General features: G+C 43.5%; 1 protein-coding gene across 7 annotated transcripts in view; it reads right to left on the bottom strand.

Moving 5' to 3' along the window:
* akap9 (A kinase (PRKA) anchor protein 9) overlaps positions 1-20,701 on the bottom strand; it is a 129,286-nt gene extending 108,585 nt beyond the window's left edge. For all 7 annotated transcript variants that reach the window (XM_045226037.1, XM_045226039.1, XM_045226042.1 and 4 more), the window contains exon 1: positions 20,452-20,701. In XM_045226037.1, coding sequence (XP_045081972.1) covers positions 20,452-20,499 — 48 coding nt within the window. In that variant the 5' untranslated portion in view covers positions 20,500-20,701. The remainder of the gene's footprint in view (positions 1-20,451) is intronic.
* Between the last annotated feature and the right edge of the window lie 840 nt (positions 20,702-21,541).

Genomic DNA, 21,541 nt, shown 5'->3' with positions numbered 1-21,541 from the left:
TCTATTGCTTTAAGGACCTTGTAGAAACTTATGAACCGGGGTGTTTAGAGGCCCCTATCTTGGCGATGTAGACATTTTTGCATCTTAAAGCTAATTTCCTGCAATACTACACACATTTTGACTTGCAACTGAGGGAAAATGTTGCAGTTTGAAAGCATATTTCATGCAATTCTATGCATTGCTAATGCTATGTTCATTATCTCAAACATAATAGCAAAATCAATACATTGTACATATATATATTTTAATCTCCCTGACTGTGTCGTTTTTATTTTGGTGATTGTAAATTCTCAAAGATTATATTATTAAAAGTGCAATATGCAGAAATTGCTCCACCTATTCCTGGTTGCTAAAATTCTAATAGTTTGCCTAATTTCAGTTTATATGACATAGAGAATCATAGTACCATCTAAACCGCTGTGAAATATATTTTCAATAACCAAAAATATTGTATTTTTCAGCTGTTTGAAGCTGGTGTACAAAACTGAGAAGTAAGAGATGCAAAATCGAAACTTAAGAATGAGAGGCATAGAAATGGCGCACATGGAACATATCAACCACTTCTTAAACTTGCATTCAATGAGAATGACAGATCTATAACTCACATTTCTATGCCAATTTGATCAGACATCCAAAAAGTGACATTTTGCAGCTTAAAATATATATATAGGTCCATTATCTTTTCTACATACTTTATATATGGTTTTAGTAATTTAAAAGCGTTTTTCCATCCCGAAAACAATTTAGTTTTTGTGTTATTTTAGGCTATCCAAAAAAGAAACGCTTAGGCGGCCGCCCAAGGATTTCAATGACAGAAAATCCCTGATTAATAAAATCAACTAGGCCTTAACTCAAATGGGCTGTGTCTGAGCTTTAAAACACTATTAGTGTCGTTCCAGTGACGAGGTAAGCTACTTGCTGGTGCTGGCACAATGCCCGACAGCCATCTTGACAGCTGCTGCGACAATCAAAAGTTGGCATGTCAACATAGACTTCAGCCAAATCATGACACATAGGGTGTGTTCGTAAATTTAATCTGGAGTGCCAGAGTGTGCTCTGGGTGTTCGTAAATTCAGAGCGTTGTCAGATTGTCCATTCGTAAATTCAGAGAGTTACGCTCTCAGAGCGCACACTGGACGCTCTGGCCGAGGAGTAGGGTTGATCCGAGCGTTCTGACCTCACAACGGAAGTCAAGCACCCAAGCTAACTGGCTAACGTTGGCTAGCTTACTAGCTACTTCCAGACACAAATGAGAGAACAACCTCACAACCTCACTGGTTAGGCTGTTTTCATGTTATCCAGAGCGTTGGTGACTAACTGTGCTGCTGGCAACAATTTAATTATGCTTTTTTTTGCCGACGTTTACTGACAGGCCATATTCAACAGGTGTTGAGCTTTCGTAAATTCATCAGTTATTCTGCGCTCTGGCACACTCAGACGAGAGTGCTCTGAAATCGGAGTAGATAGCCAGAGCGAATTTACCAACGCACCCATAGTGATTCCGACAACATCAAAAAAGGCATAGGCTACAGGCAGCGAAGTCTAATAATGGCAAAAAATAAAACATGTCAATGATCTAAAATGGACAGTATTGCAACTGAAATAAAATTAATGAGACGTCTTTCATGTTTCCAACAGTTCTCCATTGCAGACAGTGGAGAGGCTCTTCTGTATTCTTTTTGAGCGAAAGCCTTTTGGGCCTCTGTGCTCCAGAGAACATATTAAATGGTGGGATTTATGATTCTCCTCAGGCAAAAACTTACTACATGATGGCTCCAGTCCTTTAAATATTTAGCGTAATATTAGGGCGCGCAAGAAGATGGTGAAAGGATTAACTGTTGGGGCACAATTACCACACCATGGAGCAGAGGGTTTGACTTGACTGTAGGATGTTCATGTTGTTTTATTAGTGAAAAGTACACACTTTCTATCAAATGCATATCGACCTGGCTGTCATTGTTGAAGGTGCAGAAATATGGAGAGGAATTCACTACAATGCTAGGCTATATGCTCTGTAAAACCCATGAGGTTTGATAAAGTGAATGGGAAATAGGAAAAGTATGGCATTGGCAATGTTCTCCCTAAAAACAAATGTTGCTGGTGGGGTGCAGAGGTCCCTGTAACAGCCCCCAGGGCAGTGGAGGTCAAATTCTTTCAGGCAAGAGGCAACATAACTGGGAGGGCTAGCATTGGTAAGGACAACACTGAATTATCCCTTTCATACACAGACCAAAATCTCACTAATTTACCATGCCTGCTTTTTTATACCAGCTTTTTCATATATCTGAAAGGGATAGGGGGTTATGGCAAATTCAAAGCCACCTAATGACCTATATGCCTTTCATAGCAAGATGTTTTTCCGCCAACTTTACCATACCGTCAACTTTTTTTCTGCCTTTTCTTTATATCTGAAAGGTTAGGCAGGTATCAAAGCCTAAACTTTTATTTCTGCCAAACAACCTAGTAATCATTCCGGTAAAGTTCTGCCTACAGGTTAGTATGAAACGTAGCCGCAATGCTAACGCGGCATTGGCACGCACTACGCTCTTAAACTCTTTATGGTTGCTAGGCAGCGCCATGTTACCATCCTGCCAGTTATAAACTTTGCGAGGCATGTAACTTTGTCCATCTCTTCGCATAGCCCACCACTAAGCATGCACTGTTATCTTAACCACAACTGGATGGATCAATAAAACATTACTGTGGGAATAAATATCACTGAATTATGAAAATATTTGAATCAAGTAGGCTAATGCAATTGAAGGCATGTATCAAATTGTTGCTTACTGAAACTCAGTGTCATCCAATCCTTGTAATACATTTGAAGCAATAGCCTACCCGCACGTGGTCATCTAGATGATAATTTCAGCACTGTTTTGATTGGGACAGCGCCATCGCGCTGCTTTGAGACAAGCGTGGGGACTCGTCTTGTTAAATCAATATCAGATTTTGGTTTTCACTGAATCTCCGTTTGGATATTGGTTAGGCTACAATTAGGCTGGGAAATGTTAGCTAAATTGAGGTGAGTGCTGCTCAGGATCATCTTGTTTAGTTGGCTCATGTATTAGAAAATTGTGTCAGCATGTTATGTAGTTTAACAAGTGTATTATTTTGCTCTTCACTCGCAGTCTCTTGGTAGCCTAGGGCTACTCCCAACCAAAAGCCTGTGAATTCATGGCCTTGTCTGATAATCAATGTGATTTTGTTTCACTGAATCTGTCTGTATAGGCTATTTGGTCAATTGGTTTCCTGCTGGGCAAGTGGATGTGGTATAAGCTCATCTATTCGTTTGCTCATTTATCACTGATCAGAAACATTTAGCATGCAATAATGTAGCCTAAAATCAAGTGTAGGCCTATTATTTTGCCCGATCGCATATAGGCAACTCCAAAGGTCCGCAGAAGTTGTGAAATATGAACACGAGAGTCACATGCTTTTGAAAATAGGATTTGTATTATTTTCTATCGGTATCATGATGAAGACACTACAGCTGATCCCTAACAAAGTAGAGTGAGGGTAGGAAAGATGAAACGTGGATCAAAAAGGCATGGGCTTGGATTTGTTTATTTGGATCCCTGTTAGCTTTTGCAGAAGCAGTAGCTACTCTTCGTGGGGTTCACAAAAAACACAAAACATAAGAAAACACTGATACACAAGGACAGTCACACAATTTTAAAATACATTTACATTTACATTTACGTCATTTAGCAGACGCTCTTATCCAGAGCGACTTACAAATAGGTGCATTCACCCTATAGCCAGTGGGATAACCACTTTACAATATCTAATTTTTTGTTTGTTTGTTTGTTTTTTTAGGGGGGTAGAAGGATTACTTTATCCTATCCCAGGTGTTCCTTAAAGAGGTGGGGTTTCAAATGTCTCCGGAAGGTGGTGAGTGACTCCGCTGTCCTGGCGTCGTGAGGGAGCTTGTTCCACCATTGGGGTGCCAGAGAAGCGAACAGTTTTGACTGGGCTGAGCGGGAACTATGCTTCCGCAGAGGAAGGGAGCCAGCAGGCCAAAGGTGGATGAACGCAATGCCCTCGTTGGATGTAGGGACTGATCAGAGCCTGAAGGTACAGAGGTGCCGATCCCCTCACAGCTCCATAGGCAAGCACCATGGTCTTGTAACAGATGCGAGCTTCAACTGGAAGCCAGTGGAGTGTGCGGAGGAGCGGGGTGACGTGAGAGAACTTGGGAAGGTTGAACACCAGACGGGCTGCGCCATTCTGGATGAGTTGTAGGGGTTTAATGGCACAGGCAGGGAGCCCAGCCAACAGCGAGTTGCAGTAATCCAGACGGGGAGATGACAAGTGCCTGGATTAGGACCTGTGCCGCTTCCTGTGTAAGGCAGGGTCGTACTCTCCGAATGTTGTAGAGCATGAACCTGCAGGATCGGGTCACCGCCTTGATGTTAGCGGAGAACGACAGGGTATTGTCCAGGGTCACGCCAAGGCTCTTCGCACTCTGGGAGGAGGACACAATGGAGTTGTCAACCGTGATGGCGAGATCATGGAACGGGCAGTCCTTCCCGGGAGGAAGAGCAGCTCCGTCTTGCCAAGGTTCAGCTTGAGGTGGTGATCCGTCATCCATACTGATATGTCTGCCAGACATGCAGAGATGCGATTCGCCACCTGGTTATCAGAGGGGGAAAGGAGAAGATTAGTTGTGTATCGTCAGCGTAGCAATGATAGGAGAGGCCATGTGAGGATATGACAGAGCCAAGTGACTTGGTGTATAGGGAGAATAGGAGAGGGCCTAGAACTGAGCCCTGGGGGACACCAGTGGTGAGAGCATGTGGTGCGGAGACAGCTTCTCGCCACGCCACTTGGTAGGAGCGACCGGTCAGGTAGGACGCGATCCAGGAGTGAGCCGCGCCGGAGATGCCCAGCTCGGAGAGGGTGGAGAGGAGGATCTGATGGTTCACAGTATCAAAGGCAGCAAAATACAATGATATACAAACAATACAACACAAAAATAATACAAACAATACAACTAAAGAATAATGCGTGTGTTCGAGTGTCTGTGTGTGCTTGGGCTCTGTTTCAAAATATGACTTTTTATATGATAGCGGTTCCACACATTCCTGTGACAAGTTGTGTGGGAACAATATTATTTGTATTTTATTCAGTTATATTCCATTATATTCTTACTATAAAGTATGTGTGTATTGTCTGTTTAATGAACAACGTTATTAAACAAATTTGTAAGCATTAGGCTACCAACAGAGTAAATGTGACAATGTGGTGGTCCCACCTAGCTATCTTAAGATGAATGCACTAACTGTAGGTTGCTCTGGATAAGAACTTCTGCTAAAATTACTAAAATGTTAATGTAAATGTAAAATGGATTCAAAATGGTTGCCCTCTGCTGGTGATTTGTGATTGGTTACATTGCCTACTATGCCAATGGAAAACGTGCATAAAGATGGCTGCCTCTATGCATTTACCACAAATGCCTCGTTTGCCAAATTCACCATATTGTAGATTGCTCTACATTACTTTTTTTGTATGGGCATTAGCATAGTATGATCCCAATTCTAGCTCGAAGATGCCAGCAATTTCAAAAACAGAGAAAGTAGATTGTGCTGATTTATTGGTGCATTGAACCATGTCGTGCCCCGTAGTTTAGAAACTGTGGATAGAGCTAAAATAATGTAATTATCTGTAATCTGCCATCTTTATGTCATATCAAAATACTAATCATATTATAGAGCAAACAGTAAAGCTTCATATGACACCAATTATTGCTTTGTAGCACCTACAGATATAACATAGTCTTAAAGGAGGCCTGGGTTAGGCCAAAATGTTGCAAATATTCCAACTTCAATTATGCATTAAGATCAAATGTCAAATATTTGTAAACAATCCTTCCTCCAAAAGGACCCTTCTATGGATTACATTTTGTGAGGAATCTGTGGCCATGTGCAGATAATGCTTAACTGATTTCATTATAACTGATGCAAAACCATTTTCAGTCTCTTACCCTTTCTTACCCCAGGTCCATCAAATTCACTCAACCTTGCAGTCCTTTTTAGCCTTAATATAACAGAGAATCAGAGCTGAGGGAGAGATCTATGAAAGATATAACATTATCAAAGTTTAAGATTAGCCATGTTTCATAAAACACTTAAGATGTTGGGCCCTATAGTATAGCCTATAGATAGATGAGTAACGTCGAGCCCTGACAGGGGATTAGCCTAAATCAAGCAGGTTATGTTGGGTACCTCCTTCATCAAAAACCTAAAGGCTAAGTCTGGGTCTACTAATATCTCATATAGGCTAGTTGCCGAGTATCTTTGAAAGTCTTATAGGCCTAGTACTATATGCAGCATACCAATTAAGTGGTGATGCTTGTTTCCATGGCGCAATTTCTGGATGCAAAGTTGTGTGTGCATTCACAGATTAAAATGATGGCACGCGAAAGGAAAACGTCCTACTTGATTGTAGATCATGCACTCAAGAATATGGAAGATTTGAGCCTCCACTAAGGTTGATTACCATAAAATGTTCAATGCTTTCCTGATATTCATTTAGAATTTATTAAAAAATATGTTTAAAACAATTATATAAACTCAGCAAAAAAAGAAACGTCCTCTCACTGTCAACTGCGTTTATTTTCAGCAAACTTAACAAATATTTGTATGAACATAACAAGATTCAACAACTGAGACAAACTGAACAAGTTCCACAGACGTGACTAACAGAAATGGAATAATGTGTCCCTGAACAAAGGGGGGGTCAAAATCAAAAGTAACAGTCAGTATCTGGTGTGGCCACCAGCTGCATTAAGTACTGCAGTGCATCTCCTCCTCATGGACTGCACCAGATTTGCCAGTTCTTGCTGTGAGATGTTACCCCACCCTTCCACCAAGGCACCTGCAAGTTCCCGGACATTTCTGAGGGGAATGGCCCAAGCCCTCACCCTCCGATCCAACAGGTCCCAGACGTGCTCAATGGGATTTGAGATCCGGGCTCTTCGCTAGCCATGGCAGAACACTGACATTCCTGTCTTGCAGGAAATCACACACAGAACGAGCAGTATGGCTGGTGGCATTTCCATGCTGGAGGGTAATGTCAGGATGAGCCTGCAGGAAGGGTACCACATGAGGGAGGAGGATGTCTTCCCTGTAACGCACAGCATTGAGATTGCCTACAATGACAACAAGCTCAGTCCGATGATGCTGTGACACACCGCCCCAGACCATGACGGACCCTCCACCTCCAAATCGATCCCGCTCCAGAGTACAGGCCTCGGTGTAACGCTCATTCCTTCGACGATAAACGCGAATCCAACCATCACCCCCGGTGAGACAAAACCGCGACTCGTCAGTGAACAGCACTTTTTGCCAGTCCTGTCTGGTCCAGCGACGGTGGGTTTGTGCCCATAGGCAACAACGTTGCCGGTGATGTCTGGTGAGGACCTGCCTTAAAACAGGCCTACAAGCCCTCAGTCCAGCCTCTCTCAGCCTATTGCGGACAGTCTGAGCACTGATGGAGGGATTGTGTGTTCCTGGTGTAACTCGGGCAGTTGTTGCCATCCTGTACCTGTCCCGCAGGTGTGATGTTTGGATGTACCGATCCTGTGCAGGTGTTGTTACACGTGGTCTGCCACTGCGAGGACAATCAGCTGTCCGTCCTGTCTCCCTGTAGCGCTGTCTTAGGCGCCTCACAGTAAGGATATTGCAATTTATTGCCCTGGCCACATCTGCAGTCCTCATGCCTCCTTGCAGCATGCGTAAGGCACATTCATGCAGATGCGCGGGGACCCTGGGCATATTTCTTTTGGTGTTATTCAGAGTCAGTAGAAAGGCCTCTTTAGTGTCCTAATTTTTCATAACTGTGACCTTAATTGCCTACCGTCTGTAAGCTGTTAGTGTCTTAACGACCGTTCCACAGGTGCATGTTCATTAATTGTTTATGGTTCACTGAACAAGCATGGGAAACAGTGTTTAAACCCTTTACAATGAAGATCGATGAAGTTATTTGGAATTATCTTTGAAAGACAGGGTCCTGAAAAAGGTTTATATACATACAGGACAGGTCATCCGATGCAGCTCTCCATCACTCTCCTTGGTCAAATAGCCCTTACACAGCCTGGAGGTGTGTTTTGGGTCATTGTCCTGTTGAAAAACAAATGATAATCCCACTAAGCGCAAACTAGATGGGATGGCGTATCGCTGCAGAATGCTGTGTGCCTTGAATTCTAAATAAATCACAGACAGTGTCACCAGCAAAGTACCCCCACAACATCACACCTCCTCCTCCATGCTTCATGGTGGGAAATAAACATGCAGCAATCACCCGTTCACCTACTCTGCGTTTCACAAAGACAGGGCGTTTGAAACCAAAAATCTCAAATTTGGACTCATCAGACCAAAGGTCAGATTTCCACCGGTCTAATGTCCATTGCTCGTGTTTTTTGGCCCAAGTAAGTCTCTTCTTATTATTGGTGTCCTTTAGTAGTGGTTTCATTGCAGCAATTCGACCATGAAGGCCTGATTCACGCAGTCTCCTCTGAACAGTTGATGTTGAGATGTGTCTGTTACTTGAACTTTGTGAAGTTTTATTTGGGCTGCAATTTCTGAGGCTGGTAACTCTAATGAACTTATCCTCTGCAGTAGAGGTAACTCTGGATCTTCCTTTCTTGTGGCGGTCCTCATGAGAGCCAGTTTCATCATAGCGCTTGATGGTTTTTGCGACTGCACTTGAAGAAACTTTCAAAGTTCTTGAAATTTTCCAGATTGACTGACCTTCATGTCTTGAAGTAATAATGGACTGTCGTTTCTCTTTGCTTATTTGAGCTGTTCTTGCCATAATATGGACTTGGTCTTTTACCAAATAGGGCTATCTTCTGTATACCACCCCTACCTTGTCACAACACAACTGATTGGCTCAAACGCATTAAGAAGGAAAGAGATTCCATAAATTAACTTTTAAGAAGGCACACCTATTAATTGAAATACATTCCAGGTAACTACCTCATGAAGCTGGTTGAGAGAATGCCAAGAGTGTGCAAAGCTGTCATCAAGGCAAAGGGTGGCTACTTTGAAGAATCTCAAATATAAAATATATTTTGATTTGTTTAACACTTTTTTGGTTACCACATGATTCCATATGTGTTATTTCATAGTTCTGGGATTGATTTGCACTTTCGCACCAAAGTACGTTCATCTCTAGGAGACAGAACGTGTCTCCTTCCTGAGCGGTATGACGGCTGTGTGGTCCCATGGTGTTTATACTTGCGTACTATTGTTTGTACAGATGAACGTGGTACCTTCAGGCAATTGGAAATTGCTCCCAAGGATGAACCAGACTTGTGGAGGTCTACAATTATTTTTATGGGGTCTTGGCTGATTTCTTTTGATTTTCCCATGATGTCAAGCAAAGAGGCACTGAGTTTGAAGGTAGGCCTTGAAATACATCCACAGGTACACCTCCAATTGACTCAAATGATGTCAATTAGCCTATCAGAAGCTTCTAAAACCATTCCATCATTTTCTGGTATTTTCCAAGCTGTTTAAACGCCTAGTCAACTTAGTGTATGTAAACTTCTGACCCACTGGAATTGTGATACAGTGAATTATAAGTGAAATAATCTGTCTGTAAACAATTGTTGGAAAAATGACTTGTGTCATGCACAAAGTAGATGTCCTAACCAACTTGCCAAAACTATAGTTTGTTAAAATGAAATTTGTTGAGTGGTTGAAGTGTATGTAAACTTCCGACTTCAACTGTATGTGTATATATATATATATATATATATATATATATATATATATATATATATATATATATATATATATACATACAGTGGGGAGAACAAGTATTTGATACACTGCCGATTTTGCAGGTTTTCCTACTTACAAAGCATGTAGAGGTCTGTCATTTTTATCATAGGTACACTTCAACTGTGAGAGACGGAATCTAAAACAAAAATCCAGAAAATCACATTGTATGATTTTTAAGTAATTAATTTGCATTTTATTGCATGACATAAGTTTTTGATACATCAGAAAAGCAGAACTTAATATTTGGTACAGAAACCTTTGTTTGCAATTACAGAGATCATACGTTTCCTGTAGGTCTTGACCAGGTTTGCACACACTGCAGCAGGGATTTTGGCCCACTCCTCCATACAGACCTTCTCCAGATCCTTCAGGTTTTCGGGGGCTGTCGCTGGGCAATACGGATTTTCAGCTCCCTCCAAAGATTTTCTATTGGGTTCAGGTCTGGAGACTGGCTAGGCCACTCCAGGACCCTGAGATGCTTCTTACGGAGCCACTCCTTAGTTGCCCTGGCTGTGTGTTTCGGGTCGTTGTCATGCTGGAAGACCCAGCCACGACCCATCTTCAATGCTCTTACTGAGGGAAGGAGGTTGTTGGCCAAGATCTCGCGATACATGGCCCCATCCATCCTCCCCTCAATACGGTGCAGTCGTCCTGTCCCCTTTGCAGAAAAGCATCCCCAAAGAATGATGTTTCCACCTCCATGCTTCACGGTTGGGATGGTGTTCTTGGGGTTGTACTCATCCTTCTTCCTCCAAACACAGCGAGTGGAGTTTAGACCAAAAAGCTCTATTTTTGTCTCATCAGACCACATGACCTCCCATTCCTCCTCTGGATCATCTAGATGGTCATTGGCAAACTTCAGACGGGCCTGGACATGCGCTGGCTTGAGCAGGGGGACCTTGCGTGCGCTGCAGGATTTTAATCCATGACGGCGTAGTGTGTTACTAATGGTTTTCTTTGAGACTGTGGTCCCAGCTCTCTTCAGGTCATTGACCAGGTCCTGCCGTGTAGTTCTGGGCTGATCCCTCACCTTCCTCATGATCATTGATGCCCCACGAGGCGAGCTCTTGCATGGAGCCCCAGACCGAGGGTGATTGACCGTCATCTTGAACTTCTTCCATTTTCTAATAATTGCGCCAACAGTTGTTGCCTTCTCACCAAGCTGCTTGCCTATTGTCCTGTAGCCCATCCCATCCGTGTGCAGGTCTACAATTTTATCCCTGATGTCCTTACACAGCTCTCTGGTCTTGGCCATTGTGGAGAGGTTGGAGTCTGTTTGATTGGGTGTGTGGACAGGTGTCTTTTATACAGGTAACGAGTTCAAACAGGTGCAGTTAATACAGGTAATGAGTGGAGAACAGGAGGGCTTCTTAATTAAAAACGAACAGGTCTGTGAGAGACGGAATTCTTACTGGTTGGTAGGTGATCAAATACTTATGTCATGCAATAAAATGCAAATGAATTACTTAAAAATCATACAATGTGATTTTCTGGATTTTTGTTTTAGATTCCGTCTCTCACAGTTGAAGTGTACCTATGATAAAAATTACAGACCTCTACATGCTTTGTAAGTAAGAAAACCTGCAAAATCGGCAGTGTATCAAATACTTGTTCTCCCCACTGTATATACTGCTCAAAAAAATAAAGGGAACACTAAAATAACACATCCTAGATCTGAATGAATGAAATAATCTTATTAAATACTTTTTTCTTTACATAGTTGAATGTGCAGACAACAAAATCACACAAAAATTATCAATGGAAATCAAATGTATCAACCCATGGAGGTCTGGATTTGGAGTCACCCTCAAAATTAAAGTGGAAAACCACACTACAGGCTGATCCAACTTTCATGTAATGTCCTTAAAACAAGTCAAAATGAGGCTCAGTAGTGTGTGTGGCCTCCACGTGCCTGTATGACCTCCCTACAATGCCTGGGCATGCTCCTGATGAGGTGGCGGATGGTCTCCTGAGGGATCTCCTCCCAGACCTGGACTAAAGCATCCGCCAACTCCTGGACAGTCTGTGGTGCAACGTGGCGTTGGTGGATGGAGCGAGACATGATGTCCCAGATGTGCTCAATTGGATTCAGGTCTGGGGAACGGGCGGGCCAGTCCATAGCATCAATGCCTTCCTCTTGCAGGAACTGCTGACACTCCAGCCACATGAGGTCTAGCATTGTCTTGCATTAGGAGGAACCCAGGGCCAACCGCACCAGCATATGGTCTCACAAGGGGTCTGAGGACCTCATCTCGGTACCTAATGGCAGTCAGGCTACCTCTGGCGAGCACATGGAGGACTGTGCGGCCCCCCAAAGAAATGCCACCCCACACCATGACTGACCCACCGCCAAACCGGTCATGCTGGAGGATGTTGCAGGCAGCAGAACGTTCTCCACGGGCGTCTCCAGACTCTGTCACATGTGCTCAGTGTGAACCTGCTTTCATCTGTGAAGAGCACAGGGCGCCAGTGGCGAATTTGCCAATCTTGGTGTTCTCTGGCAAATGCCAAACGTCCTGCACGGTGTTGGGCTGTAAGCACAACCCCCACCTGTGGACGTCGGGCCCTCATACCACCCTCATGGAGTCTGTTTCTGACCGTTTGAGCAGACACATGCACATTTGTGGCCTGCTGGAGGTCATTTTGCAGGGCTCTGGCAGTGCTCCTCCTGCTCCTCCTTGCACAAAGGCGGAAGTAGCAGTCCTGCTGCTGGGTTGTTGCCCTCCTACGGCCTCCTTCACGTCTCCTGATGTACTGGCCTGTCTCCTGGTAGCGCCTCCATGCTCTGGACACTACGCTGACAGACACAGCAAACCTTCTTGCCACAGCTCGCATTGATGTGCCATCCTGGATGAGCTGCACTACCTGAGCCACTTGTGTGGGTTGTAGACACTGTCTCATGCTACCACTAGAGTGAAAGCACCGCCAGCATTCAAAAGTGACCAAAACATCAGCCAGGAAGCAAAGGAACTGAGAAGTGGTCTGTGGTCACCACCTGCAAAACCAGTCCTTTATTGGGGGTGTCTTGCTAATTGCCTATAATTTCCACCTGTTGTCTATTCCATTTGCACAACAGCAAGTGACATTTATTGTCAACCAATGTTGCTTCCTAAGTGGACAGTTTGATTTCACAGAAGTGTGATTGACTTGGAGTTACATTGTGTTGTTTAAGTGTTCCCTTTATTTTTTTGAGCAGTGAATATATATATATATATATATATATATATATATATATATATATATATATATATATATATATATATATATATATATATATTTCTGCCAAGACGCGCTTTTAAAATGGACAGTCTCAATTGCTCAATGACTGGAAGTCTATGGGAACAGATAGCGCTAACGCTAGTAGCAATGCCCCCTTCTCGATAGAAAATTGTGGGGACTGCTAGGTCCCAAATCATCATGTATGGCACAGCATAGTGCAGAACATGAATAATAATAATAATAATATGCCATTTAGCAGACACTTTTATCCAAAGCGACTTACAGTCATGCGCGCATACATTTTTGTGTATGGGTGGTCCCGGGGATCGAACCCACTACCTTGGCGTTACAAGCGCCGTGCTCTACCAGCTGAGCTACAGAGGACCATTTCTTCATTATGAAGAAATGTCTTTGATACTGCTCTACTGTTTGTGTATTTTTCTAAAGACATTTGCTGAACAGATGTAAGAAAAGCATGTGTGTTTAACAAATAGCCTAGTGCTTATTAATTTAAATGAGCTAGGAAAGGTCAAGATACAAAAAGGACTAATACCATCAAGGTAATATGTAAACAATAGGAGTTCAAAACATCAAATCTAGCATCAAGCAGCTTGAACTGGCCCACTGTATAAATGCCATGCATGTTGGTTTATATCAGGGATGGGCAACTCCAGTCCTCGGGGGCCGGAGTGGTGTCACTTTTCCCCCATCCCTAGCAAACACAGCTGATTAAACTAATTGCATTCTAAACTGAAGATCATAATTAGTTGATTATTGGAGTCAGGTGTGTTTGCTGGGGCAAAAGTGTGACACCAATTAGGCCCCCATGGACTGGAGTTGCTCATCCCTGGTCCATCCTCTCCTAGCTTCCTTTTGAAAATGGTCAAAGGTAGTCAAGGAGCGGAGGCGAGGAAACGTGGAAATAAATGCGCTTGTATGAAATGAGACTTCTCCACTCGCATCTCATCAGGCAAATTACATTTACAGGGGTGGAATCCCTAAATAAATGTGTAAAGTGATATAAACTAATTTAACTAGTTGTGCAAGACATTTTATACACTGAACAAAAATATAAAACGCAACATATAAGTGTTGGTCCCATGTTTAATGAGCTGAAATAAAATAACCCAGAAATGTTCCATACGCACAAAAAGCATAGTTCTCTCAAATGTTGTAAACACATTTGTGCACATCCCTGTTAGTGAGCATTCTCCTTTGCCAAGATAATCCATCCACCTAACAGGTGTGGCATATCAAGAAGATGATTAAACAGCATGATATTACAAAGGTGCACCTTGTGCTGGGGACAATAAAATACCACTTTAAAAAGTGCAGTTTTGTCACACAACATAATGCCAAAAATGTCTCAAGTTGAGGGAGCATGCAATTGGCATGCTGACTGCAGGAATGTCCACCAGAGCTGATGCCAGAGAATGTAATGTTTATTTCTCTACCGTAAGATGTCGTTTTAGAGAATTTGGCAGTACGTCCAACCGGCCTCACAACCACAGACCATGTGTAACCACACTAGCCTAGGACCTCCACATCTGGCTTCTTCACCTGCGGGATCATCTCAGACCAGCCACTTCGGACAGCTGATGAAACTGAGGAGTATTTCTGTCTGTAATAATGCCCTTTTATGGGGAAAAAATCATTCTGATTGGATGGGCATGGCTCCCCAGTGGGTGGGCCTTGCTCCCATGTGGGTGGGCCTATGCCCACCCACATGTCCCGTCCCGTTACGACGTCGACCACGAAGATTCCATCTGCTAGCCCCAGCCCGCTAGCACACGCTAGCCGTGGCCTCTTGCTCGCTAGTGCTTTAGCAGCCCCCGAACTACCTCCGAACTATCCTATTGCTGTTCACCGGACCTTATGATAACTCAGCTATACAGCTGATGTCTACTGGACTGTTCCTTTTTACGGTACTGCATCCTGTTTATGTTTAGCCTCAGCCCAAACTGTGTCGTCATTACCAGCTGTTGTCTTAGCTCTCTCAAATTACACCTGTGATTGCTTTATGCCTCTCTCCCATGTCACTATGGTTAGCTTATTGTTGTTTCGGTTATTTCTAATTGTACTATTTCACTGTAGATCCCCCAGCCCAGCTAAATCTGCCTTAGATAGCTCCTTTGTCCCACCCCCCATACACGCGGAGACCGACTCAATTGATGCCTCCAGTGATGCTCTCTCTTTCATTGTTACCCAACGCTTAGGTTTACCTCCACTTTACTCATATCCTTGTCTGTACATAATGCCCTGAATCTTTTCTACAACGCCCGGAAATCTGCCCCCTTTATTCTATGTACCCAACGCACTAGAAGACCAGTTCTTAAAGCCTTTAGCCGTATCCTTATTCTAGTCCTCCTCTGTTCCTCCGGTGATGTAGAGGCTAACCCAGGCCCTGCAGCCCTCAGTATCACTCCTACTCCCCAGGCGCTATCATTTGCTGACTTCTGTAATCGCAAAAGCCTTGGTTTCTTGCATGTAAATATCAGAAGTCTACTTCCTAAGTTTGAGTTATTCACTGCGTTAGCACACTCCGCCAACCCTGATGTTCTAGCAGTGTCTGAATCCTGGCTTAGGAAGGCCACCAAAAATTCTGAAATTTCCATCCCCAACTATAACATTTTCCGTCTAGATAGAACTGCCAAAGGGGGTGGAGTTGCAATCTACTGTAGAGAGAGCCTGCAGAGCTCTATCATACTATCCAGGTCGGTGCCCAAACAGTTTGAGCTTCTACTTCTAAAAATCCACCTTTCCAGAAATAAGTCTCTCACTGTTGACACTTGCTACAGACCCCCCTCAGCCCCCAGCTGTGCCCTGGACACAGCCCCCAGCTGTGCCCCCCATTTATCCTCAGAGTTCATACTGCTTGGTGACCTAAATTGGGATATGCTTAACACCCCGGCCATCCTACAATCCAAACTAGATGCCCTCAATCTCACACAAATTATCAACGAACCTACCAGGTACAACCCTAAATCCGTAAACATGGGTACCCTCATAGATATCATCCTGACTAACTTACCCTCTAAATACACCTCCGCTGTCTTAAACCAGGATCTCAGCGATCACTGCCTTATTGCCTGCGTCCGTAACGGGTCCGCGGTCAAACGACCACCCTCATCACTGTCAAACGCTCCCTAAAACACTTTAGCGAGCAGGCCTTCCCTAATTGACCTGGCCCAGGTATCCTGGATGGATATAGATCTCATTCCGTCAGTAGAGGATGCCTGGTTGTTCTTTAAAAGTAATTTCCTCTCAATCTTAAATAAACATGCCCCATTCAAAAAATACAGAACTAAGAACAGATATAGCCCCTGGTTCTCCTCAGACTTGATTGCCCTTGACCAGCACAAAAACATCCTGTGGCGTACTGCATTAGCATCAAATAGCCCCCGCGATATGCAACTTTTCAGGGAAGTTAGGAACCAATATACACAAGCAGTCAGGAAAGCAAAGGCTAACTTTTTCAAACAGAAATTTGCATCCTGTAGCACTAACTCCAAAAAGTTTTGGGACACTGTAAAGTCCATGGAGAATAAGAGCACTTCCTCCCAGCTGCCCACTGCACTGAGGCTAGGAAACACTCACCACCGATAAATCTACAATAATCGAGAATTTCAACAAGCATTTTGCTACGGCTGGCCATGCTTTCCACCTGGCTACCACTACCCCGGCCACCAGCTCTGCACCCTCCGCTGCAACTAGCCCATGCCCCCCCACTTCTCCTTCACACAAATTCAGACAGCTGATGTTCTGAAAGAGCTGCAAAATCTGGAACCCCTACAAATCAGCTGGGCTAGACAATCTGGACCCTTTCTTTCTAAAACTAGCCGCCGAAATTGTCGCAACCCCCTATTACTAGCCTGTTCAACCTCTCTTTTGTAACGTCTGAGATCCCCAGAGATTGGAAAGCTGCCGCGGTCATCCCCCTCTTCAAAGGGGGGTGACACTCTAGATCCAAACTGTTACAGACCTATATCCATCCTGCCCTGCCTTTCGAAAGTTTTTGAAAGCCAAGTTAACAAACAGATCACCGACCATTTCGAATCCCACCGTACCTTCTCCGCTATGCAATCCGTTTTCCGAGCTGGTCATGGGTGCACTTCAGCCACGCTCAAGGTCCTAAACGATATTATAACCGCGATCGATAATAGACAGTACTGTGCAGCCGTCTTCATCGACCTGGCCAAGGCTTTCGACTCTGTCAACCACCGCATTCTTATTGGCAGACTAAATAGCCTTGGTTTCTCAAATGACTGCCTTGCCTGGTTCACCAACTACTTCTCAGATAGAGTTCAATGTGTCAAATCGGAGGGCCTGTTGTCTGGACCTATGGCAGTCTCTATGGGGGTGCCACAGGGTTCAATTCTTGGGCCAACTCTTTTCTCCGTGTATATCAATGATGTCGCTCTTGCTGCTGGTGACTCTCAGATCCACCTCTACGCAGACGACACCATTTTGTATACATCTGGCCCTTCATTGGACACTGTGGTAACAAACCTCCAAACGAGCTTCAATGCCATACAACACTCCTTCAGTAGCCTCCAACTGCTCTTAAACACTAGTAAAACTAAATGCATGCTCTTCAATCGAACGCTGCTGGCACCCGCCCACCCGACTAGAATCACCACTCTCGACGGGTCTGACCTAGAGTATGCCGTAAAAATGCCCTCCCAGGCCCACCCATGGCAGCGCTCCTGCCCAGCCATGTAAAATCCATAGATTAGGGCCTAATTAAATTGATTTCAATTGACTGATTTCCTTATATGAACCTTAACTCAGTAAAATATTTTAAATTGTTGAATGTTGCCTTAATATTTTTGTTCAGTGTAGATAGAAGGATAAGTAGTGTATCGTTTTGAAACGCTTTTGAGAAAACAACAGCTGATTCAAATGTTTAAACACTTCCGCGCTAGCCGCCGGGAGGATACTCTGGTGTATCCTCTGCCGAAGTAGGTTATCGAGGATGGGAGAATACTAACAAATTAACACACTCCTCAACCATTTGACCACTTATCGGTTTCCGGGTCACGGAGGAGAGGAGGACGAAGCAGTCGAGGAGAGGACAGACTTTTTCATAATTGAGAATCTCCCATAGAGCCATTACATTTCTTTGACTCCTAGATGGCCTAGGCCTATACTTTTGCAACCACTCTGAAGCACTTCTTATTTTTTTATTTTATTATGTAGTTTTTAACCCATTTTCTCCCATTGCTAATTTAGTTACGACCTTGTCTCATCACTGCAACTCCTCAATAGGCTTGGGAGAGGCGAAGGTCGAGACATGCGTCCTCCAAAACATGACCCCCCCTGGCCGCCTACTTCTTAAGACACTGCTCGCTTAACCCAGAAGTCAGCCGCACCAATGTGTCGGAGGAAACATCGTTCACAAGGAGTCGCTAGAGCGTGATGAGCCAAGGAAAGCCCCCCTCCCGGTCACGGCCGGTTGTGACACAGCCTGGGTGCAGTGGCGCCTTACTGCTAACGTTATTGATCATTTAAATATAGCCTAGCTAATTGATTATTGAGACAGGCTAGTTTTGATTTGCGCGTTCCAAAATAGTTTCAGGTGTGGTGACACAAAAAGTGTTTTCCCTTTCAAAAGCATCTAGCCTTCTCATCAAATACTGAATAAATACTAGTGACTCAAAATAGACTAATTCATGACTCAAAATAAACCTCTAGTGGCATAGTGGAGAGGTGCCAAGTCATGGTATTGTGCATTAGGGCGTAAGCTCGTCAAAGGATTAAGGCAGGGGAATGACACTGCAAAGGTCGGTAACCTCAAATTCTGAAAGGACTTGCAGTTTGTCTAAAGATTAGACTGTTACCGTGCTTACTCCATGGATATCAGTCTGAAAGAAGTCGCTGTAAAAATGATGCAAGTCTCTACAAGCCAGAATGTTGAATACAATTATATTTAAACACACTTTACCGGTTGTCCATGCTGTTGGTCCTTTTGCAAGTAGGAAGTGGAGATACGGTAACCACAGGAAAGTGTTGTTTACTCAACTTTTTTGCAGCGCTGCTAGGTTCTGTTGCTTGTATTTTCCATCTCCTGATGCATTTCTTGTGATGCACAATATGTAAACAATAGCCGAATGTAACCGAACGTTGTCAACCAAAGCACGTTCCCTCGCAATCAGCTGGAAGAGCTTGTGAAATTTGCTAGCCAATTGCGTGGGACAACTTTTGGTCTGTGCTTCGGTTAATCTCTGCCATTGTTGACATATTGTGCAACTCGCGTGCAAATTGCGTTAGCATTGAAAATACAAACCGACATACAGACCAGCGTACTGAAAGTCTTGTTAATAACACTACTCTGTGGATATTTTGTCTCAGATTACCTCCTACATAAGGACAAAATCAGCAGACAACAGGTAAAGTACGTTCAAATGAAGTTTATTCAACAGTCTGACTTGTGATGTGACTGTTCACAAAAAGTGACCCTACATGTTAGAGACGAGAGAGAAGTCTTCCACTCTCGGATTTGTAGCGGCTAACCTGCAGTAAGAGTCCAGTCTACTTTCCTTCCATCTGCCTCCAAGCACCCTTTTATATATTTTTGGGACTAGCAGGGAAGTGACTATTCTATTTTTACTCTATCTTCATCCCTCTCAGTTGACTATGAGGGTGTGTTATCATATCATCATAAAGTAGGCTACTGTGCCAGTTCACTGGATATTTCGAAATTGTATTGAAAATGCTGGTTAAAATAATACATACATTGAAATAGTATGCCAGTGAGGTGAGTATACATTGCAAACCTTTATTGATTTCATGGAAAGCAGAGTTTGTGTGAGCTCCCTCCCTTCTGCATGAGATAAGCCTTTGGCAACTTTTTTTTGACATCATTCATCTGGGTCGTTATGACCTCATTTGTAGCACTGGTTGTTACTGTGTAACATTAGCATGCCAAAAAAGGAAGCCAAGAATCAGTGACGTATGGGAAAATGTGAGTTTGCTCAAGCTAACTAGGGGCATGTCCTGAAAAGCCTGTCACACAAGAATCTCACTATTTTAATCACGTGGCGTTAATAAAGCCTGACGTTAACAGGAAAGGCTTAACTTGTTCGCTAGTTAGCTAAATTAACATTAATACTTTTCTTCAAAACTGGTAACTACATTTTAGGAGGAAACAGCACGTTTCTATGAGATACCCATGGGACGTCACATGACAAAAGAAGTCTTGTTAGCTGGTTTACCCAGAGACCTAAACCCCCGTCTGTCATCCATGCCATGGGGGCGCATGTTTTCTAGTAGTGACAGCTGACAGGGAGGGGAACACGGAAGGGGCTCCCGAAACAGCTACTAAGTAAAATGATATAAGCCAATGTATTACTGAGCAGCAATGAATGTGCTTCCCAAGCCAGACTAACAGAAACACAGATAAATAATTGACCACGGCTAGATAGCTAGTACTAGGCTATCATACCTTTGCTTTGCCGGCCTCGAGCTTCTTTTGCCTCTCCTCGTCTTCCATTACCGTTGTCACTGTGGCTGAGAGAAGAGGAAAAGGGCTTCATGCGAAGTGTCAGCGAATACGCCCAGAGTCTGTGGGGAAAGTGTCTGTTTGTTGACGTTACATTTGTTTGGTAATGGTTTCAAATCACTGCGACAGGCTTGCATTAGGAGCAGACAGACTCCTTGTTACAGCCACATCTTCGCCGCCATGTTATCCACGTAAACGCGAGACTGATTGTGTTGACGTCACATAGGTGGCTGTTTTCTGCAGCTACGCCTCTTTATGAACGTACTGTAGGAAATGTAAAAACATGTAATTTGATTTAAAAAATGACAGAGGGAAACATACTGTGTACACAAATTAAATATACATTGATTATAGATTGAAATCATTTGCATGAGTAAATAAATATTATGTTTTCTGTGGAGGTGCAAACAAGGTCACTGTGTTGCACAATTGCTCATCATGATTCATTTCACATTGCCCCAGTTAAAACATTCACCATTTTGTTCAAACTGAGCTTAGGGTTAAAAAAAAGTATATATATATATATATATATATATATAATGACGAATTTATAGTGGTCTCTCCTTATGATTATTTCTGCAATTGTGGTATTAAAACTAATATAAAATTAGAGCGCAATTTGCACATAGTCATAGAACATGTCCGTCTGACATTTGCAGTAATTGCTTCCACCCCAACCCCATCACAAATTATACCACTTATAGCATTTAGGGACATTCTCTGGATTTGCCATTGAGCTGGAAAACCATGCAAACCCTGATAATCAGCATTGTAAATGTGATTTAGGTCACGAAAGTTCACAGAAAATAAACACCAAACCTTTTAAGCTTCTACAGACAGTGACACCTACATACCGGCAGCAGCAGGAGAAGGGGGTCTGTGTCTTCGCCTGACGGGAGCTGTGCAGCTTATGGTCTGGCAGATCTTGAATTCCACCCATCTTTTCTTCGACATCCTTAGCTACCCACTTTTAATCCCAAATAAAGGTGTTCAGATCCCACCTGTGAACTTTTGTTGTCTGTGCTGTACCTTC

Source organism: Coregonus clupeaformis, chromosome 17, assembly GCF_020615455.1.
Source record: "Coregonus clupeaformis isolate EN_2021a chromosome 17, ASM2061545v1, whole genome shotgun sequence".
Taxonomy (NCBI): Eukaryota; Metazoa; Chordata; class Actinopteri; order Salmoniformes; family Salmonidae; genus Coregonus; species Coregonus clupeaformis.
The sequence above is the reverse complement of the archived record's forward strand: the minus strand, read 5'-3'. Positions and strand labels throughout refer to the sequence as shown.